Source organism: Myotis myotis, unplaced genomic scaffold, assembly GCF_014108235.1.
Source record: "Myotis myotis isolate mMyoMyo1 unplaced genomic scaffold, mMyoMyo1.p scaffold_m19_p_6, whole genome shotgun sequence".
NCBI classification, from domain to species: domain Eukaryota; kingdom Metazoa; phylum Chordata; class Mammalia; order Chiroptera; family Vespertilionidae; genus Myotis; species Myotis myotis.
This window is the reverse complement of record NW_023416368.1, coordinates 98,420,696-98,436,697: the sequence shown is the minus strand read 5'-3', so window position 1 is coordinate 98,436,697 and position 16,002 is coordinate 98,420,696. Positions and strand designations below refer to the sequence as shown.

At 64.8% G+C, this 16,002-nt stretch overlaps 2 protein-coding genes across 3 annotated transcripts; one reads left to right on the top strand and one right to left on the bottom strand.

The window, feature by feature from the left end:
- Positions 1-2,031: 2,031 nt before the first annotated feature.
- Positions 2,032-11,589, top strand: MGAT4B (alpha-1,3-mannosyl-glycoprotein 4-beta-N-acetylglucosaminyltransferase B). Of its 2 annotated transcripts, XM_036314102.1 has the most exons (15): positions 2,033-2,227; positions 7,266-7,451; positions 7,539-7,679; positions 7,757-7,890; positions 8,257-8,303; positions 8,580-8,693; positions 8,871-8,946; positions 9,065-9,179; positions 9,509-9,639; positions 9,807-9,914; positions 10,007-10,200; positions 10,575-10,653; positions 10,734-10,821; positions 10,906-11,018; positions 11,120-11,589. In XM_036314102.1, exons 1-15 carry the CDS (start codon positions 2,131-2,133, stop codon positions 11,141-11,143), a joined length of 1,647 nt encoding a protein of 548 aa, XP_036169995.1. In that variant the 5' UTR covers positions 2,033-2,130; the 3' UTR covers positions 11,144-11,589. The 2 variants fall into 2 exon arrangements, 1 of the variants encoding a protein (XP_036169995.1); XR_004968333.1 differs by lacking the exons at positions 10,906-11,018; positions 11,120-11,589 and having other exon boundaries at positions 2,032-2,227; positions 10,522-10,653; positions 10,734-10,804.
- A 784-nt stretch (positions 11,590-12,373) lies between these two features.
- LTC4S (leukotriene C4 synthase) lies at positions 12,374-15,359 on the bottom strand. Its single transcript, XM_036314110.1, has 5 exons — positions 15,176-15,359; positions 13,114-13,213; positions 12,947-13,017; positions 12,786-12,867; positions 12,374-12,626 (listed from the first exon to the last, which is right to left on the bottom strand). Exons 1-5 carry the CDS (start codon positions 15,231-15,233, stop codon positions 12,485-12,487), a joined length of 453 nt encoding a protein of 150 aa, XP_036170003.1. The 5' UTR covers positions 15,234-15,359; the 3' UTR covers positions 12,374-12,484.
- Positions 15,360-16,002: the final 643 nt, after the last annotated feature.

The window sequence follows — 16,002 nt, the reverse complement described above, 5'->3', positions numbered from 1 at the left end:
CCTCTCCCATTCCCCTTCACTCCAGACCTCCCCCTTCCCAAAGTCAATCACACCTTTCTCCCCACCCAGGCCCTGGACAGTCCCATTTCGGACTGAGGCCCTGCATCTCCAGGCTTCAGGGCAGAATTGCACCCCCTCCAGAGCCACTCCCATCTCTGCTCCTCCCCCAGAGCCCTTGTGTAGGGCAGTGGTTGGCAAACTGCAGCTCCCGAGCCACATGCGGCTCTTTGGCCCCTTGAGTGTGGGTGGCTCTTCCACAAAATACCACGTGCGGGCGCGCACATACAGTGCGAAGCTGACTTAAAACTTTAAAGTTTATTACGTTAATTTTAGGGAACGTTGTGGGGTGAAAGATGTGGTGTCGAGGATGGAGAAAGGTATGTTGAGACGGTTTGGACACAGAGAGAGGGTGAACGAAAGGAGAGACGAAACAAGTACACAAGACGAGAGTGGATGGGAGAGTTGGAAGGGGTCGACCTCAGCGAACGTACCTCCATCAGATTGAGGACGTTTTTAGCAAAGGCCAGCTTAGGAGGCCCCTGATTAAGTTAATAACAATGTGCCTACCTATGTACTTTAAGTTTAAAAAATTTGGCTCTCAGAAGAAATTTCAGTCGTTGTGCTGTTGATATTTGGCTCTGTTGACTGGTGAGTTTGCCGGCCACTGGCCTAGGGGGCAGGGGACTCAGGGGAGCTTCTCAAACTTTGGCTACTGACAGGCCATCTCCTTAATTCTTACTGGTTTAGTTTCCTTAAATCAACTCATTTTAAACTTCAACACACACTTAGGGAAACAATTAAACCCTTTGTATCACAGCCCAGATGGAAAGCCACGGTCCCTTGCCACAGGTGTAAGACGCCCGTGAAAAGGGGAGCACAAAGCAGTTTCCTCCAGAAGGCTCCTGGCCGGCCGAGGGCAGGGCGGCTGCCACGGCCCTGGAAACAGGCCTGCGGGAAAGCGGACGCCGTCCGGTCATCAGGCCCCATCCAGCCTCCCGCAGCCACGGGCCTGCCTCCCGGCTCTTGGCAGACACCTCTCTGCAGAGGCCAGGGCCCGGCCCGGCCTTCTCCCAGCTCCCACCTGCCCAGGTGCAGGCCTGGGCTGAGAGAGGACAACGAAGGCCCAGCGTCTCCCGTCTGCACCCAGGCCCGCAAGGGCCCCACCCACGGTCCTCGCAGCCGAGGCCAGGAACCAGGGCGATGAGGAAGGCTGCTGAGGTCCCCAAGGCCGGCCCAGAGCCTGTGCCGGACTGACCCCCTGATGGTGTGTCCCCTTCCTGGTCCCACAGGGCTGGCCGGGACGGCCTGGCCGGTGCAAGAACACAGGTGGGAGGGAGCCTGTGCCAGAAAACGGAGAGAAGGCGCGGGCCGCGGGCCGCACCGCCCTGAGGTCGCGCCCGCCTCCAGCCCACCCGTGCCGGTCCCCGTGCCCAACACCCACACACATCACCTCCTTTGCTCCTGAAAACACCCTCATGTCCCTACTTTGCGAATCAGGAGCACCTCCGTCCCTAGCACGCCTGCATCTGCGACCGGAAGGTCCTGGGAGGGGAGGTCGCCGCGGGGTGCAGGCAGTGCCAGCTCCGCGTACCTTCCCTCCCGGCGCCTGGAGCCGCTCAGACCCGGAGAGCCCCGAGCGCCGCGGGTGACGGGATGGCATGGGGGGGGGGGGGGTGTAATAAGAACTGTCGCTAAGAAGGGCTGGGAGGGCCCGCCGCACTCGCCAAGGCGCCCCCTCCGCCTACCTGAGCCGGACCCGAGCGCCCCGCCTCCTCGGGTGCTGGCGGCAGCGGCGGGTGCTGCGGCCCCTTTAAGTCGGGGCCGCCCCGCCCCGCCCCGCGCAGCCGACTCCGCGGCGGCCCCGGATCCAGGCCGGGCCCCGGCTTTCGCCGCCCAGCCCAGCCCAGCCCGGCCCGGCCCGGCCCCGCGCGGAGGAAGGCCCCGCGCCCCGCGCCCCGCGCCCCGCGCCCGGCCCGGAGGAGCCGCCCCGGCCCGCCCGGCCCGGGCCCCGCCCCGCCCCGCCCCGGGGCCGGGGCCCCCGCCGGCCCCCGCCGCCTCCGGCCCGCGCCCGGCCCCGCTCCCGGGCCATGCGGCCTCGGCCCCGCCGGCGCCCGCCGCGCACCCGGGGAGATGAGGCTCCGCAATGGCCCCTTCCTGACGCTGCTGCTGCTCTGCCTGTGCGCGCTCCTCTCGCTGTCCTGGTACGCGGCGCTCGGCGGCCAGAAAGGTGAGTCCCCGCCCGCACCTGGGCGCCGCGGCCGGGCGGCCGGGCGGGGGTCGCGGAGCGGCCGGAAGCCGACGCGGGGCCTTCCCCGCCCGGCGCGGGAGGCGCCCCTCCCTCCCCGCCCCGCTGGCCGGCCGCCGGGACCACGAACTCGCCCTCGCCGGTGCCTCCCGCGGCGCCCGGGCCAGGTGGTCGCTCCCCCTCGCACCTGGGCACCTCGGGGTCCTCGGAGGGACAGAGAGGCAAGGTCACGGCGGCCGTGCCCAGTGCTTCCCGGGGCTGCGGGCACCTGCGCAGGAGCAGGCACTGTGTCCTGAGACAGGTGTGCAGGGACAGCGAGACTCCCAGGCGGCGACCCTCCCGCGCACCACCTGCTTACATGGTCACACCCCCGCCGCCCGGGCTGCTCTGCGGTGTCCGCAGCCCCCCTCGATGACAAGTGGCCCCAGACTGCTCCCCAGGGCCTGGGTGCAGGGGCTGCCGGCGCAGGAGTGCCCGGCGGACCTCGAGCAGCCAGCCCAGCCCCAGCTGCCCATGAACTCACTTGGTGTGGTCTCCCCTCCCCCTCGCCTCCCCAAGTTCGGTCAGGCTGGCCCACCCACCACCATGGCCCTCTGGGTCTGGCTGGCACCTTGGGAGTAGGAGGTGGGGGAAGGCGGGCTCCAGTACTGGCTGGAGATGGCAGGGGCTGGATGGACTGCAAGCCCTGGTCCGTCCAGCCTGCAGCGCAGGAGCCACCAGGAAAAAGCGGCTTCCTTCCTGCCTCCTGGCCTTCCTGCGGAGGCTTCGGCAGGATCCGGCTGAGGTCAACCGAACCTCTGCTCCCTCCACTTCCTGCTTCCCTGTTCCCCCAGCCACACAGCCTGAGGCTGGGGAGGAGCTAGCCTTCCTGACCCTCGGCCCCAGCAGCCCTTCCCACCTGCCCCTGCCTGCCCGGCCTCCTGCACTCCTGTGGGTGGAGGCCAGGGCCCCGAGGGGACACCCCTGGGGCTGGACACAGGGAGGACTGAGCGTTCTCTCCAGGTCTCGAGTGGGGTGTGTCACCTGGGGAGAGCGTGGCTGGGCAGTCTCGTCAGGTGGGGTGTCACCTTGGGAATGGCAGTTGGACCCTTGGAAGGGTGGCCATGTAAGCAGACTGGCATGGAGGCCCTGGTGGGGGCACCTTTGTCCGACTGCAGGTGGAGTGATGAGCCCGGATACCTGTCCTGGCCAGGGTACCGTTTCTGTGTGCCTCCTGCGCGGCCACAGGCCCTCAGCCTGATGTCAGGGGCCGTAGCGCAAGCCCCACCAGTGTCCCGAGCAGCAGAGGGGGGGATTCCAGTGGCTCCATTTAGGGCTCACATTCCCTGAGGGGCATCGAGGAGACTGGCACTCCAGGGCCCCGGGGAGAATGAGAGCACCCTCGGCCAAAGAATTGTGGAGCTCAGATGCGGGGATTCTCCGCCCTGGGGCGCGGAGGCCAAGGAGCCTGTGGGGTCTGGTAAGGGTGTGACCTGGGCCTTGCTGGTCGAGAGCTGTCACTGTTTCTGGGTGCCCAGTAGGGCCAGATCTTTGGAGGCCTCGAGAAGCCTGAATCTGAGCTCTTCTGTGACCCCTTCTTATTCTTACAGATAGACAATGCTATTAGGCCTGTGGAGAAGCCAGACTAAGCCAGGCTGAGGCCAGACTGGCTCCTGGCTCCCAGTTTGCAGCCAGTGGGGAGCTCAGGATAGGGTTGGCCCAGGCACTGATGCTTAGGGGGAGGACAGGGAACCTGGGTCTGTAGGGAAGGGAGGAGGCGGGCAGGTAGCCAGAGAAGAAGGAGGCTGCAGGAGAAGATGGCATCCTGAAAGCCCAGGGCCAGGAAGGACATGTAGGCCTTGGCAAGAAGGGCCCCGGATATGGGTTTCACATCCCATAGCCTTGACCACATATGTGCACCGGCGCTGCTAGCGCTCAGGCTGGAGCCCTCGGCCAAGTATCTGCTGAAAGCCTCTCCCCAGGGAGGACAGCAGCCCAGGGCCGGCTTCCTGGCACCCTGAGCTTCAGCAGTGGGGGCCCTTCCCGACTGGGAGTATGGGTACGAGTGCGGGAGGGGAAGTGAACCACTGCCCCCTCCACCCCCGGCCCCACCTGCTGGTGAACAACAGACCTGCCCGGGCCCCTCTGAGCCTGTTTCCCCTCCCTCAGCATGGGTACAGGTCTGTGTCTTCAGCTAAGAGGGGACCACAGGGAAGCTGTGGTCATGGGCCTCAGGTGTCCCGATTACGCTGCCTTCCGGTGGGAAAACCTCCAATAGTATGGCCACAGCTGCAGTCCTTCCCTGGGGCCAGGCCCCCCCCCCCCCATCTCCCTGGGATAAGAAGGTATGGATAGGAGAAACCAGGTCCCCTCAGCCCTAGCTCCCAGAAACCAGGGCTCCCAGACCTTTGCCCTTTCCATCACTTGAGCTGCCTTCCCAGCCCACTCACCACTTCAGTCCACCCACCCAGCCCTTGCAGGTTGTGGGGTGCAGGAGGGCCTGGCAGAACTCTGGCGTAAGGCTCAGCACCTGGACAGGCAGTCACAGAGCTTGAGCTTCTGGCTTTGACAGGTGAGGACAGATTGGGCTCACAAGCGAGAAGCTGGGGACCTTGCGGGCAACAGGCAGGGCAGGGGCAGGGTGCTGAGGGACCACGGGCAGGGTGCTGAGGGACCACGGGCAGGGTGCAGAGGGACCACGGGCAGGGTGCAGAGGGACCACGGGCAGGGTGCTGAGGGACCACGGGCAGGGTGCAGAGGGACCACGGGCAGGGTGCAGAGGGACCACGGGCAGGGTGCTGAGGGACCACGGGCAGGGTGCAGAGGGACCACGGGCAGGGTGCAGAGGGACCACGGGCAGGGTGCTGAGGGACCACGGGCAGGGTGCTGAGGGACCACGGGCAGGGTGCTGAGGGACAACGGGCAGGGTGCTGAGGGACCACGGGCAGGGTGCTGAGGGACCACGGGCAGGGTGCTGAGGGACCACGGGCAGGGTGCTGAGGCACCACGGGCAGGGTGCTGAGGGACCACGGGCAGGGTGCAGAGGGACCACGGGCAGGGTGCTGAGGCACCACGGGCAGGGTGCAGAGGGACAGGGTCAGTGTTCAGGGAAATGATAAGAGGGTCTATGTGGACAGGAACCAGGCCCAGGAACCCCACAGCCCATCTCCTTTTAGTAAAGGGAGGAAGCTCAGGACCTAGGCAGAGGGAGGCCCCTGGGAAGGGCAGCACGGTATGGAGCAGGCTGTGCCAGGCCTTGGTAGTCGGTGATTCAGGGCAACAGTGCCCACAGCTACCTACCCAGCCTGTCCGCCAGGGGCAGGCTAAGGTTGGACAGAGTTCAGCCTACTTAAAGATTAGAGAAAGGGAGGGGGAGTGGATGGCAGAGGCAGCAGTCAGAGGGGGTGAGGCCTTCTCACATCCCCCTACTTCACAAAGGGCCCCACTGCACGGGGGTGGGCAGCAGGGGCCAACAGGTAGGTGGGCAGGGACTCAGCAGGAGGAAGGCCACCTGCTATGTCCAGGTGATTCTGAACTGCCTCCTGCTGGGCCGGGCAGCTCCTTGTTCAAGGGTTCAGATTTCCAGGGTAACCCGGCCTTGGAACCCAGTGCAGAACCTGTAACCTGATACAACCTCCACCCTCCCCACCCCAAGGGGTTGGAGGTTGGGGCCAGCTGGGGATGGAGTGCTCCAGAAGTAGTCGTGTCCTGAGGTGGCTGAAATTTGTAAAAATATATTTTTGTTGATTTCAGAGAGGAAGGGAGAGGGAGAGAGAGATGGAAACATCAATGATGAGAGAGAATCATTGATCAGCTGCTGCCTGCAGGTCCCCTCTGGGGATCGAGCCCAAAACCCGGGCATGTGCCCTTGACCAGAATTAAACCTGGGACCCTTCAGTCCACAGGCCGACGTTCTATCCACTGAGCCAAACCATCTAGGGCATGAGGTGATTGAACTTTGCCTTGGCTGTGACCTCTGGTGCACACAGCTGTGGGGAGTGACACCACCAGGGATGGAGGGGTAGAAGAGCTGCCTGGGGGTGGGAGAGGATTCCTGCACTTGGAGACTTTGAAACCAGGCCTTGAAGGCCACACTGTGTTCATTGGGCCCAGAGGAGGAAAGGGGTCCCAGGCAGAAGAGAGGACAGCATGTGTGCGGAGCATGGCCCGTAGGCAAGGACAAGGAGTTGTGGGTGATTGCAAATGAAGGTGGCACTGGTGAGACCAGAAAGCCTGGTGTGCACAGCCCTCCAGGACCTGCTGTGCCAGCCACAGGTAGGGATGTTGTTTGTCTCATACTTGCTCACTGGTCCCTGCCCAACCAGTGGAGCCAGGTAGGGGCACCCTAGGGAATCCTCTGTACTGTCAGGCAGCCCCACCTCTGTGCTTCTCACCCTGCACCCCAACACCCGAAATGGGTCTTGCTGGAGGTTCTGACACAGGTCTCCCAAGAAGCAGGCCTCAGCGCATCAGAAATGGCCCCTCTCTGCTGCTGACTCACTGAATGACCCTGGACTAGTTTCTCAACATCATTTGCTCCTTTGAGCGCTGGGGGCTGGAGCAGCGGCAGCCAGACCTGCGGCTGGTGTGAGACTGAGGGAATCCAGGTGTGGCTCGTGCTAAGAAACCCCTTGAGGAAGGGCTGGGTCTTTGTGGCCTGGATGGGACCTTTGGGTGTCCCACCCCCTGGCAGGAGTAGATGCGGCAAGGAGAAGCCAGAGGGTGGAAAAGGATTGCCCACGCGGGACTGTAAGTGATCCTGCAGCCCTCCCACTTCAGATACCTCCTCAAAGGAGAAAATGCCTGGGGGGCAGGAGACAGTGCTGGAGAGTGCTACTCCCCAGTGGAGGCTTCTCCCCCAGGTGTGTCTGTGACTTCAAAGCGACTCTGTGCAGCCCCCGAAAACTCCCATGTGGCAGACACGACAGCAGATGCAGATGGCCTGTGGCACAGATGGGCACGCAGGTGTATGCTGGCACCCTCCAAAGGCTGTAGGTCAGCTCTGGGCCGCCCCTGGTGACCGCTTGCGGACCACCCACAGGTGATGTGGTGGACGTGTACCAGCGGGAGTTCCTGGCACTGCGCGACCGGCTGCACGCCGCTGAGCAGGAGAGCCTCAAGCGCTCCAAGGAGCTCAACCTGGTGCTGGACGAGATCAAGAGGGCCGTGTCCGAGAGGCAGGCGCTGCGAGACCGCGACGGCAATCGCACCTGGGGCAGGCTCACCGGTGAGAGGCCCAGCGGGCGGCGGGGGAGCGGGCAGGCCCGTGGTCTGACCGTCTGACCGTCTGACCGTCCTTTCCTGACCCTCCCAGAGGACCCACGACTGAAGCCGTGGAACGTCTCGCATAAGCACGTGCTGCACTTGCCCACCGTCTTCCACCACCTGCCGCACCTGCTGGCCCAGGAGAGCAGCCTGCAGCCGGCAGTGCGCGTGGGCCAGGGCCGCACGGGAGGTAGGGGCGGGGCCGGAGGGCCATTCGCAGGGGTGGGCGGCCTGGTGGCCAGGCCTGAGGACCCCTGCTCCCCGCAGTGTCGGTGGTGATGGGCATCCCCAGTGTGCGGCGCGAGGTGCACTCCTATCTGACGGACACGCTGCACTCGCTCATCTCGGAGCTGAGCCCGCAGGAGAAGGAGGACTCGGTCATCGTGGTGCTCATTGCCGAGGCGAGTGGGCGGGGCGCGGGGCCGGGACCCACTCACAGGGGACACCTGGCACCCAATGACTGAAGGAGAAATGGAAACGGCAGCATCCCGAGGGGAGAGCTACCAGTTCCCTGTCATTCACAAATTTATCAAGATAAAAAGTTAAGACATTTTAGCGCCCCTGGTGGAGATGCCGTTTACCTACTTGCCCCACCCCCAGGTACCTACCCAAAGGGCTTTTTCTGAGGCCCCACCGCCCAGCCTCACTCGGCCCTCAGGATCGGGGCTCACTCCCTCCGTGTGAGGCCCGCGCCCCTACCCCTGGCCCCTTCTTCCAGGCCATTGGGCAGCAGTCCTGCTTAGGGTGGTTGCTTGGTCTCCCCACAGACTGACCCGCAGTACACCTCGCTGGTGACAGACAACATAAAGGCCTTGTGAGTACTGGCAGCGGAGGAAGCTGGTGGGAGGAGGGCCCCTGGTGGCGGATTGGGAGGCAGATCCTGCCTCCCCCACACCACAGTGACCTGAGGAGGGTGCTGCCCTGTGGGCTGGAGGCAGTGGGTGTGTAGAGGTGGCCCAACCCCTCCAAGCCCCATCGCCTCAGTGATGGCTGCCTGTGGGCCTCCAGAAGGGACAGGGTCTGGCTGCTCAGCTCTGCCCTGCTCCGGGCCCTGGAGGCTGCACACCCACTGGGCCTTCCTGTCCTCCAGGTTCCCCACAGAGATCCATTCCGGGCTCCTGGAGGTCATCGCCCCTTCCCCGCACTTCTACCCTGACTTCTCCCGGCTCCGAGAGTCCTTTGGGGACCCCAAGGAGAGAGTCAGGTACTAGCACTGCCCCTTTCCAGGTCCCCCAGCAACCTTCTCTCTGCCCTGTGCTGAGGGCCCAGGCCGCTGGCTGGATGCCTCCGCTTCTCCACTGGAGGACCCCTGCATGGGGTGGGGTCTGGGCGCCGAGGAGGAGGAGGGTCTGAGCTCCGAGGCCCTGCCCCTGGCCCACAGGTGGAGGACCAAACAGAACCTCGATTACTGCTTCCTCATGATGTACGCGCAGTCCAAAGGCATCTACTACGTACAGGTCAGCACCGGCCCTGCTCTGCGCCCCTCCCCAGACCCTGGCGGGGCCTGGGACATGCATGCCGCCCTGCCCTGTGCCCATCCTGAGTCCCAGGCCCCTTCTGCCCCTCACGGTGCAGCTGGAGGACGACATAGTGGCCAAGCCCAACTACCTGAGCACCATGAAGAACTTCGCTCTCCAGCAGCCTTCAGAGGACTGGATGATCCTGGAGTTCTCCCAGCTGGGCTTCATTGGTGGGTCCCCTACCCTTCATCCCACTGACCTGAACAGAGCTCCTCAGTCTCTCCCCGCCCCCCCTCCCCCGCATCATAACCCTCCCACCCCCCCCATCCTGCCCCATACCCCATACCCTGCAACACCACTCCAGGCCCCTGGAGCCACACCTGGCCTCTTCCCACCTGCCCTCAGAGTCACCATCAGTGTCTGGCCCCTGGTGCCCACACCTGCCTGCAGCTGGGCACAGGGTTTGTTGTGGGACCCTCCCTAGTGGTTCCCACAGGGATTAAGAGGAGGCAGGGCAGGGCAGAGCTGCCCACTCAGCACCCTCCCCCCTCCCCACCAGGGAAGATGTTCAAGTCCCTGGACCTGAGCCTGATTGTGGAGTTCATCCTCATGTTCTACCGGGACAAGCCCATCGACTGGCTCCTGGACCACATTCTGTGGGTGAAGGTCTGCAACCCTGAGAAGGACGCGGTGAGCAGGGGCTGCAGGCGGCAGGCCGGGCGGTGCCGCACGCAACCTCCAGCGTGGACGGTGTCTGCGGGTGTGCGCCTGACTCAGGGCATGGTGCTGCTGGGGGAGGGCCCTGGCCTTGGGGGCGGGCGTGAGCTCACACTTAGAACGTTGCCCTCCCTCCACAGAAGCACTGTGACCGGCAGAAGGCCAACCTCCGCATCCGCTTCAAGCCGTCCCTCTTCCAGCACGTGGGCACGCACTCCTCACTGGCGGGCAAGATTCAGAAACTGAAGGTGGGAGCCGGGCTCTGCCTGGGTGGGGCGGGCCAAGGGGCAGCAGGGCCCGTCCAGGGCACACTCCGGCAGCACTGTCTCTCCGGGACTAGGACAAGGACTTTGGGAAGCAGGCGCTGCGGAAGGAGCACATGAACCCCCCGGCCGAAGTGAGCACGAGCCTCAAGACGTACCAGCACTTCACCCTGGAGAAGGCCTACCTGCGGGAGGATTTCTTCTGGGCCTTCACGCCTGCTGCAGGGGACTTCATCCGCTTCCGCTTCTTCCAGCCACTGCGCCTCGAGCGGTCAGTGACGGCACCACAGGCCCACCTTGGGGGAGGGGCAGGGTGGCTACCAGGGTACCGGCCTCACCACAAACTCCTGTGACCCCAGCAAATGACTCCACCCTGCCATGCCTCAGTTTGCTTATCTGAAGAGTGGGGTGCATAATGGTAGCTACCTTGTAAAGACTGTCAGGCGGGGCCCAGGGGGGCTCAGTGACGCTGCCCAACACCATCCTCCAAGGAGTAAGGCCTGGCTCCCTTGCACAGCCAATGGCTGCCCCTGGTGGTGCCAGCGTCGCCCAGCACCCGGGGCCCAAGCCTGGCCTTTTCTCTGCTGGGCAGTGTGCCTGGGCAGCTCCCACCCTGCAGCAGCTCATAGGCCTGCCTGGCTGCAGGTTCTTCTTCCGCAGCGGCAACATTGAGCACCCAGAGGACAAGCTCTTCAACACTTCTGTGGAGGTGCTGCCCTTTGATGTGAGTGTGGTAGCGTGTGGGTGTGCACTGAGGCCACCTCTCCCACAGCCCTGGCTTCAGCCCCTTGATTTCGCCCCCAGAACCCTCAGTCAGACAAGGAGGCCCTGCAGGAGGGCCGCTCAACCACCCTCCGGTACCCGCGGAGCCCCGATGGCTACCTCCAGATAGGTGAGTGGGGTCCGGCAGGCAGAGGGGGGAGAGGCTGGGCTGGGCAGGGGTCTCGGGACGAGTTCTCAGCACTGCTGTCCCCAGGCTCCTTCTACAAAGGCGTGGCTGAGGGCGAGGTGGACCCTGCCTTCGGTCCCCTGGAAGCACTGCGCCTCTCCATCCAGACAGACTCGCCCGTGTGGGTCATTCTGAGCGAGGTGAGGCAGGACACGGCAGGGGCAGGGAGCACGGAGCTGTTCCGAGTGGCTCCCTGGGGCCAGCTCTGTGGCCCCTGCTGACCCCGGGCCGGCTCTTCCAGATCTTCCTGAAGAAGGCGGACTGACGGAGGACTTCTGAGGACTGGCCCTGAAGCCCAGGAGACCAGGACGTCTTCGCTGCTGCCCCCGCAGGGCCAGATGTGCCCACCCAGCCTGAGGGGTTGTTCCTGGCACCTCTCAGCAGCCTGGGGTTGCCGCTGGCCGGGAGGCCCCAGGAGCTGGTGCTGCCCACCCGCCCGGCCGCGGGAGGAGGTGGTGGTCCCCACACTGTGCCTGAGGCCGGCCTGTGCCGCCCTGAACTGTTCGCAGCTGGCAGGTGGGCTGGAGCCAGGCCGTTTTCGAAGAGCTTTTCCTGGGCGCCTGCGCTCTCCGGCGCGAACACTGGAATGCATATACTACTTACGTGCTGTGTTTTTTATTCTTGGATACATTTGATTTTTTTCACTTAAGTCCACATATACTTCTATAAGAGCGTGACTTGTAATAAAGGGTTAATGAAGTGTGTGCCTCATACCCGGTGCTCTGAGCTCCAGTTGGTGGGGGTGGGGAGCGGGCAGCAGGTGATGCCACCTGTGCCCACCTGCTGCCACCTCTGCACAACCCCATTTTCCTGGCGCTGTCCGGTCCAGGCCGGGGCCACTGTGAAGGGTCTGCATACTGGAAGGTGGGGGCCGCGCGGAACCCGGGCCTGGCCTTTGAAAGCTGCCCCCTCCACAGGGCCTCCAAGCATGCCCCTAGCTTCCTGCATCCACCCCAGCTGCCTGCGGTGGGGCCTCTCAAACCCAAGGCACCCCCTGGCCCGTTCCCCCTTCAAGGCCCTCGGCCCTGCCCTCCTCCAAGTCCACGGTGCCAAGGCCTCCATCACCTCCCCACCCTTCTGCCACACTGTGGGGGCTCCCGCCCACTTCGGGGCCTTTGCACACATTGTCACCTACTTGCAAGTCCCTCAAGGCACCCCGACTTCTGAAAGCGCCTACCACGTTCGCTCCCGCCGCCCCCCCCTCCCCCACGCTCGGAGGCAGGGTGCCCTGAAAACCTACACTGTTGTAGACACCGGGGCCCAGTGCTGACGAGAAAGGGTCCCTGATGTCTGGTGTAAAGGCCCGGGAACAGGAATAGGGCGGGGCTCAGAGGAGATGGCGCCCTGGGCTGGGAGAGGACGGACCTACGGCCAGATCGCGGCCCTGCTGGAGGGGGCGGCTTTCCTTCCTCGGCCTGCCCCCCACCCCCCAGGAAGCCCACTCGACTGACTGCTACACGGAGAGCGACCCTGACCGACAGAGAGCGCCTTCGGGTCTGGTCGCGAGCACTTTAATTAGAGACTGGGGTGGGGTGAGGGGTCCCCTCCCCCCGCCCTCCAGGCGGCCCGGCTCCGGTCCAGCTCCGCAGGTCCCGCGTCCTCGGTCTCAGGCCCAGGGCAGCAGCGTCCGGAGCCGCCCCACGAGTGCGGCGCGCAGGGAGGCGGGGAGGAAGTGGGCGAGCAGGCCGAGCGCCGCCAGCGCCACCAGCAGCCACAGGGCGCGCGCGCTCGCGTACAGCGGGGCCAGCCTGCGGACGGCGTGCCGGGGGCGGGGCCTGGAGGAAGCCCCGCCCCTCCTGCGGGCCCGCCCCGCCCACCAGTCCCCGCCCCGCCCACCAGCCTGGCTCCCCAAAAGGGTCCCGCCCCCCGCCGGTGGCCGGGCCGTGGTGACCCCGCCCGGTTCTCACCTTTGCTGCGCGGAGCGCGCGTAGCCCTGAAAGTAGCGGAGGCGCGCGAACAGGTAGACGAGGCCGCACAGGGCCGCCGCACCTGGGGGCCGGCGGGCGGGGTCAGCGCACCGGGCGGGGGACCCTGGGCTCCAGCGCGCCCCCCTGCCCCGCGCCCAGACCTTCGTGGAAGAAGATGCCGGCTACCCAGAGGGTGGCGAGGAACAGGGGGAAGTACTCGCTGCAGTTCACCCTGCGGAGGGCGGGGCGGCGTGAGGCGTCGCCGGGCCTGCGCCCCTGCCCGCCCCGGCGCGCGCGCCCCTGCCCGGGCCCTGCCGCCGCGCCTCACTGGGCTCGGTAGACGCGCTCGAACTCTGGGGGGCCGGTGGTGAGCGGCGGCGACACGCGGAAGGCCCTGCGCGCCGAGATCACCTGCAGGGAGAAGTAGGCTGGGCGAAGGGGGTGGGAGTCAGGTCTGGCCCCTCGGCATCGGGAGCCTCCCGGGACTCCGCCTCCCAGCGGCCTCGCACCTTTCTCTTCCACTTCCGCCTCCACACTGAACTCAGGGCTCCTCTCGAAAGCCCTCGGCAGGGGCCTCCACCCCCAGTCTTCTCTGGGCTTGCCCCGTGTCCCTGACCTCCATGGGAAGGGCAGGGTGCGGCCTGGGCACCCTGTGAGTGTAGGGGAGGGGGATGCCAATCCCTGGGACCCCTGCCATGGGCAGGCCCTTTGGACTTTCCTGCTAAATCATTTGACTTGCAAAATGCAGGCAAATGCCCAGCTACCCGTCCCCCCTCTAGACATGGACCTTGCCTTTCGGTCCCCACACAGGGAGTGCCACCACGGCCTAAGGCAGAGCTGGCTGCCCCTTCCAGGTGCAGGGCAGCAGCACCCTGTGGCTAACAGCCCCGCGCCCACCTGCAGAGCCTCCTGACGCTGCCTCAGGCCAGAGTCACTCCAGCCTGGGCTCCTGGGCCTCCAAACTGTAGCAGTGGCCTCCCGTTTCAGTGTCTCTGTGCAGATACTCTGGACCCTGGCCTAAGTCTGACAGACGCGCTCCCTACCTCCGGTGGTGGCAGCTGGGACCTTCTAGTCCAACCTTCTAGCCAGACCCCAAGAGCTCTGCCACCCTTCATTCCAGCACGGGCGGCTGGGCTTGCCCTAGGGGGTCTGAGTGTGGAGGGGACCCCAGGCCAGGCCCTTACCACACACAGCCCAGTGCTGGGTGTCCCCAACTATCTTACTGCGCCCTTGGCGCCAGGCCCTATGCAGACATATCATCCCAAGGGCACTGTGGTACCAGGGTGGCCACGCGAGCAGTGTAGCATCTGGAGGAAGCCCTGCAGCTACATGAACAGGGGCTGAGGGCCAAGCTTGCTGATGTGGCTGGAAATGGAGGCTGTGCGGACCCTTCAGGCCCCTGCCCCGGCTGTGCCTCGTCCCAGCCCATCCACGGTGGTGTCCTCAGCAGAGGGGGTATCTGGCCCAGGAATGTGTCCTCTAGGCCCGTGGCTCGGCAAACCGTGGCTCGCGAGCCACATGCAGCTCTTTGGCCCCTTGAGTGTGGCTCTTCCACAGAATACCGTGCGGGCGTGCACGTACAGTGCGATTGAAACTTCGTGGCCCATGCACAGAAGTCGGTATTTTGTGGAAGAGCCACATTCAAGGGGCCAAAGAGCCGCAGGGCTCGCGAGCCATGGTTTGCCGAGCCGCGGTTTGCCGACCACTGCTCTAGGCTAAGTCTGAGACCGGCACCAAGCCGGCACCTTTTGGGGCCCAAGGGAGCAAGTTCTAACCCTGTCCAGCTCCATGTGATCCCAGCATGGAGAGGGTGCCTTTGAAGGCAAGGCCAGGGGATGGGCTCTCGTACTGGGACATCCAGAGAGGGATCGGCTGGAGCGGGCAGGAGCCAGCTGGAGCGGGTAGGGGCCAGCTGGAGCGGGGCTGCACCAGGCCCATGGTTGACCCACATCGGTACCCAGCACCAGAGCACCCATTCATCCTGGCGCGCACACACACTCAGGTCCCACAGCCCAGCACAGCTGGATGCCCATTTGCTCCCTGGGAGCTTCATTCCTACTCCAGGTTCTTATGCTGGTTGAGGGGTCACCACCTCAGTCATCCCTCAGGGCCTTTGGTCCCTGCTGGGTTTCACCGTTCACCCTGCAGACATCCCTCAGGGCTGCCCCTCCCCATCTGGGAAGCTACAAGGCCCTCAGCCCTGGGGCATGCCAGCCTCCTGTAGTCGGTCAGTGGGGTCAGGAGAGCTTGGACACCAGACTCCGGGCTGGAGGCCCCACCTGTGCCTCTCATCTGGGCCTGGGCCCTCCAGTACCTCCCCAGACCTGCAGGGCAGAAGGCAGGCTGCAGGGTCTGAGGCCCACCCACCTCCCACACAGGAGCCAGCTCACCTTGCAGGAGAACTCCCAGGAGGGTCACAGTGGCCAGAAGAGCCACCTCGTCCTTCATGGTGATGCTGGTGGCGCAGTCGGGCCAGCTGGTGTGTCAGAGGGCTCGCAGCAGAGTTTATCAGCCCCTGCCTAGCGGCTGCTCAGAGGCTGGCCCAGGAGAGGAAGAGTGGCTGGCTCTCCCGCCCCTTTGCAATGGAGGGCAAAGGGCAGGGGCGTGGCTATGGCCAGAGAGGGGCAGGCAGCCTGGTCAAACTGAGCAGGCGGAAACCAGGGTCACATGAGTCTGGGCAGGAGAGAGCAGCTGCCTGGTACAGTCTGGCCACTTCCAGTTTTTCTAGTCCCTGTGCCAAGCCCTGTGCTGACGGAACTTAAGCTGTCCCCCCAGGTGTGCTCCAGCCTAGGTGTCATCCGTGTCATCCTTGTGTTCCCCAGGCCCTGCACGCTCAGCAGGTTCCAGTTGGCCCGCGAGCCTCCCCTTGGCCTAGGTCTGGCTTCAGGAAACCAGAGCTACCACCACTGAGCACTCTGGGCTCTTTATGCTGGTTGAGGGGTCATCATCTAAGCACCCAGCCCACACTGGGCACAGCCAAGTACTCGCTTTCTCCCAGGAAGCCTGATGCCACCAGCCTCGGCTGCCCAGCTCCAGGTGCACAGGCAGCGCTGAAGGCTGCCCGGCTGGCCTGGCAGGGTGGCTCAGCCCACTCAGGATGGCCGAACTCATCCTCTCAGGGCCTCTGACCCCATGCAACTGCCTGCTGTTCTGCCTGCCCGGCAGCCCTCCTTCCTAAGACCCTGACCGTCTCCATACTTGGTCCTGTGGTCTGGGC

Excerpts from the sequence above, each read along its gene's own strand:
- MGAT4B (XM_036314102.1), top strand. The coding sequence starts at position 2,131 with ATGAGGCTCCGCAATGGCCCCTTCCTGACGCTGCTGCTGCTCTGCCTG. Across the intron at positions 8,304-8,579 it reads ACAGACAACATAAAGGCCTT|GTTCCCCACAGAGATCCATT; the intron begins GTGAGTACTGGC and ends CCTGTCCTCCAG. Across the intron at positions 10,201-10,574 it reads CAGCCACTGCGCCTCGAGCG|GTTCTTCTTCCGCAGCGGCA; the intron begins GTCAGTGACGGC and ends GCCTGGCTGCAG.
- LTC4S (XM_036314110.1), bottom strand. The coding sequence starts at position 15,233 with ATGAAGGACGAGGTGGCTCTTCTGGCCACTGTGACCCTCCTGGGAGTT. Across the intron at positions 13,018-13,113 it reads GAGCGCGTCTACCGAGCCCA|GGTGAACTGCAGCGAGTACT; the intron begins GTGAGGCGCGGC and ends CGCCCTCCGCAG. Across the intron at positions 12,627-12,785 it reads GCGCGCTCCGCGCAGCAAAG|GCTGGCCCCGCTGTACGCGA; the intron begins GTGAGAACCGGG and ends CGCCGTCCGCAG.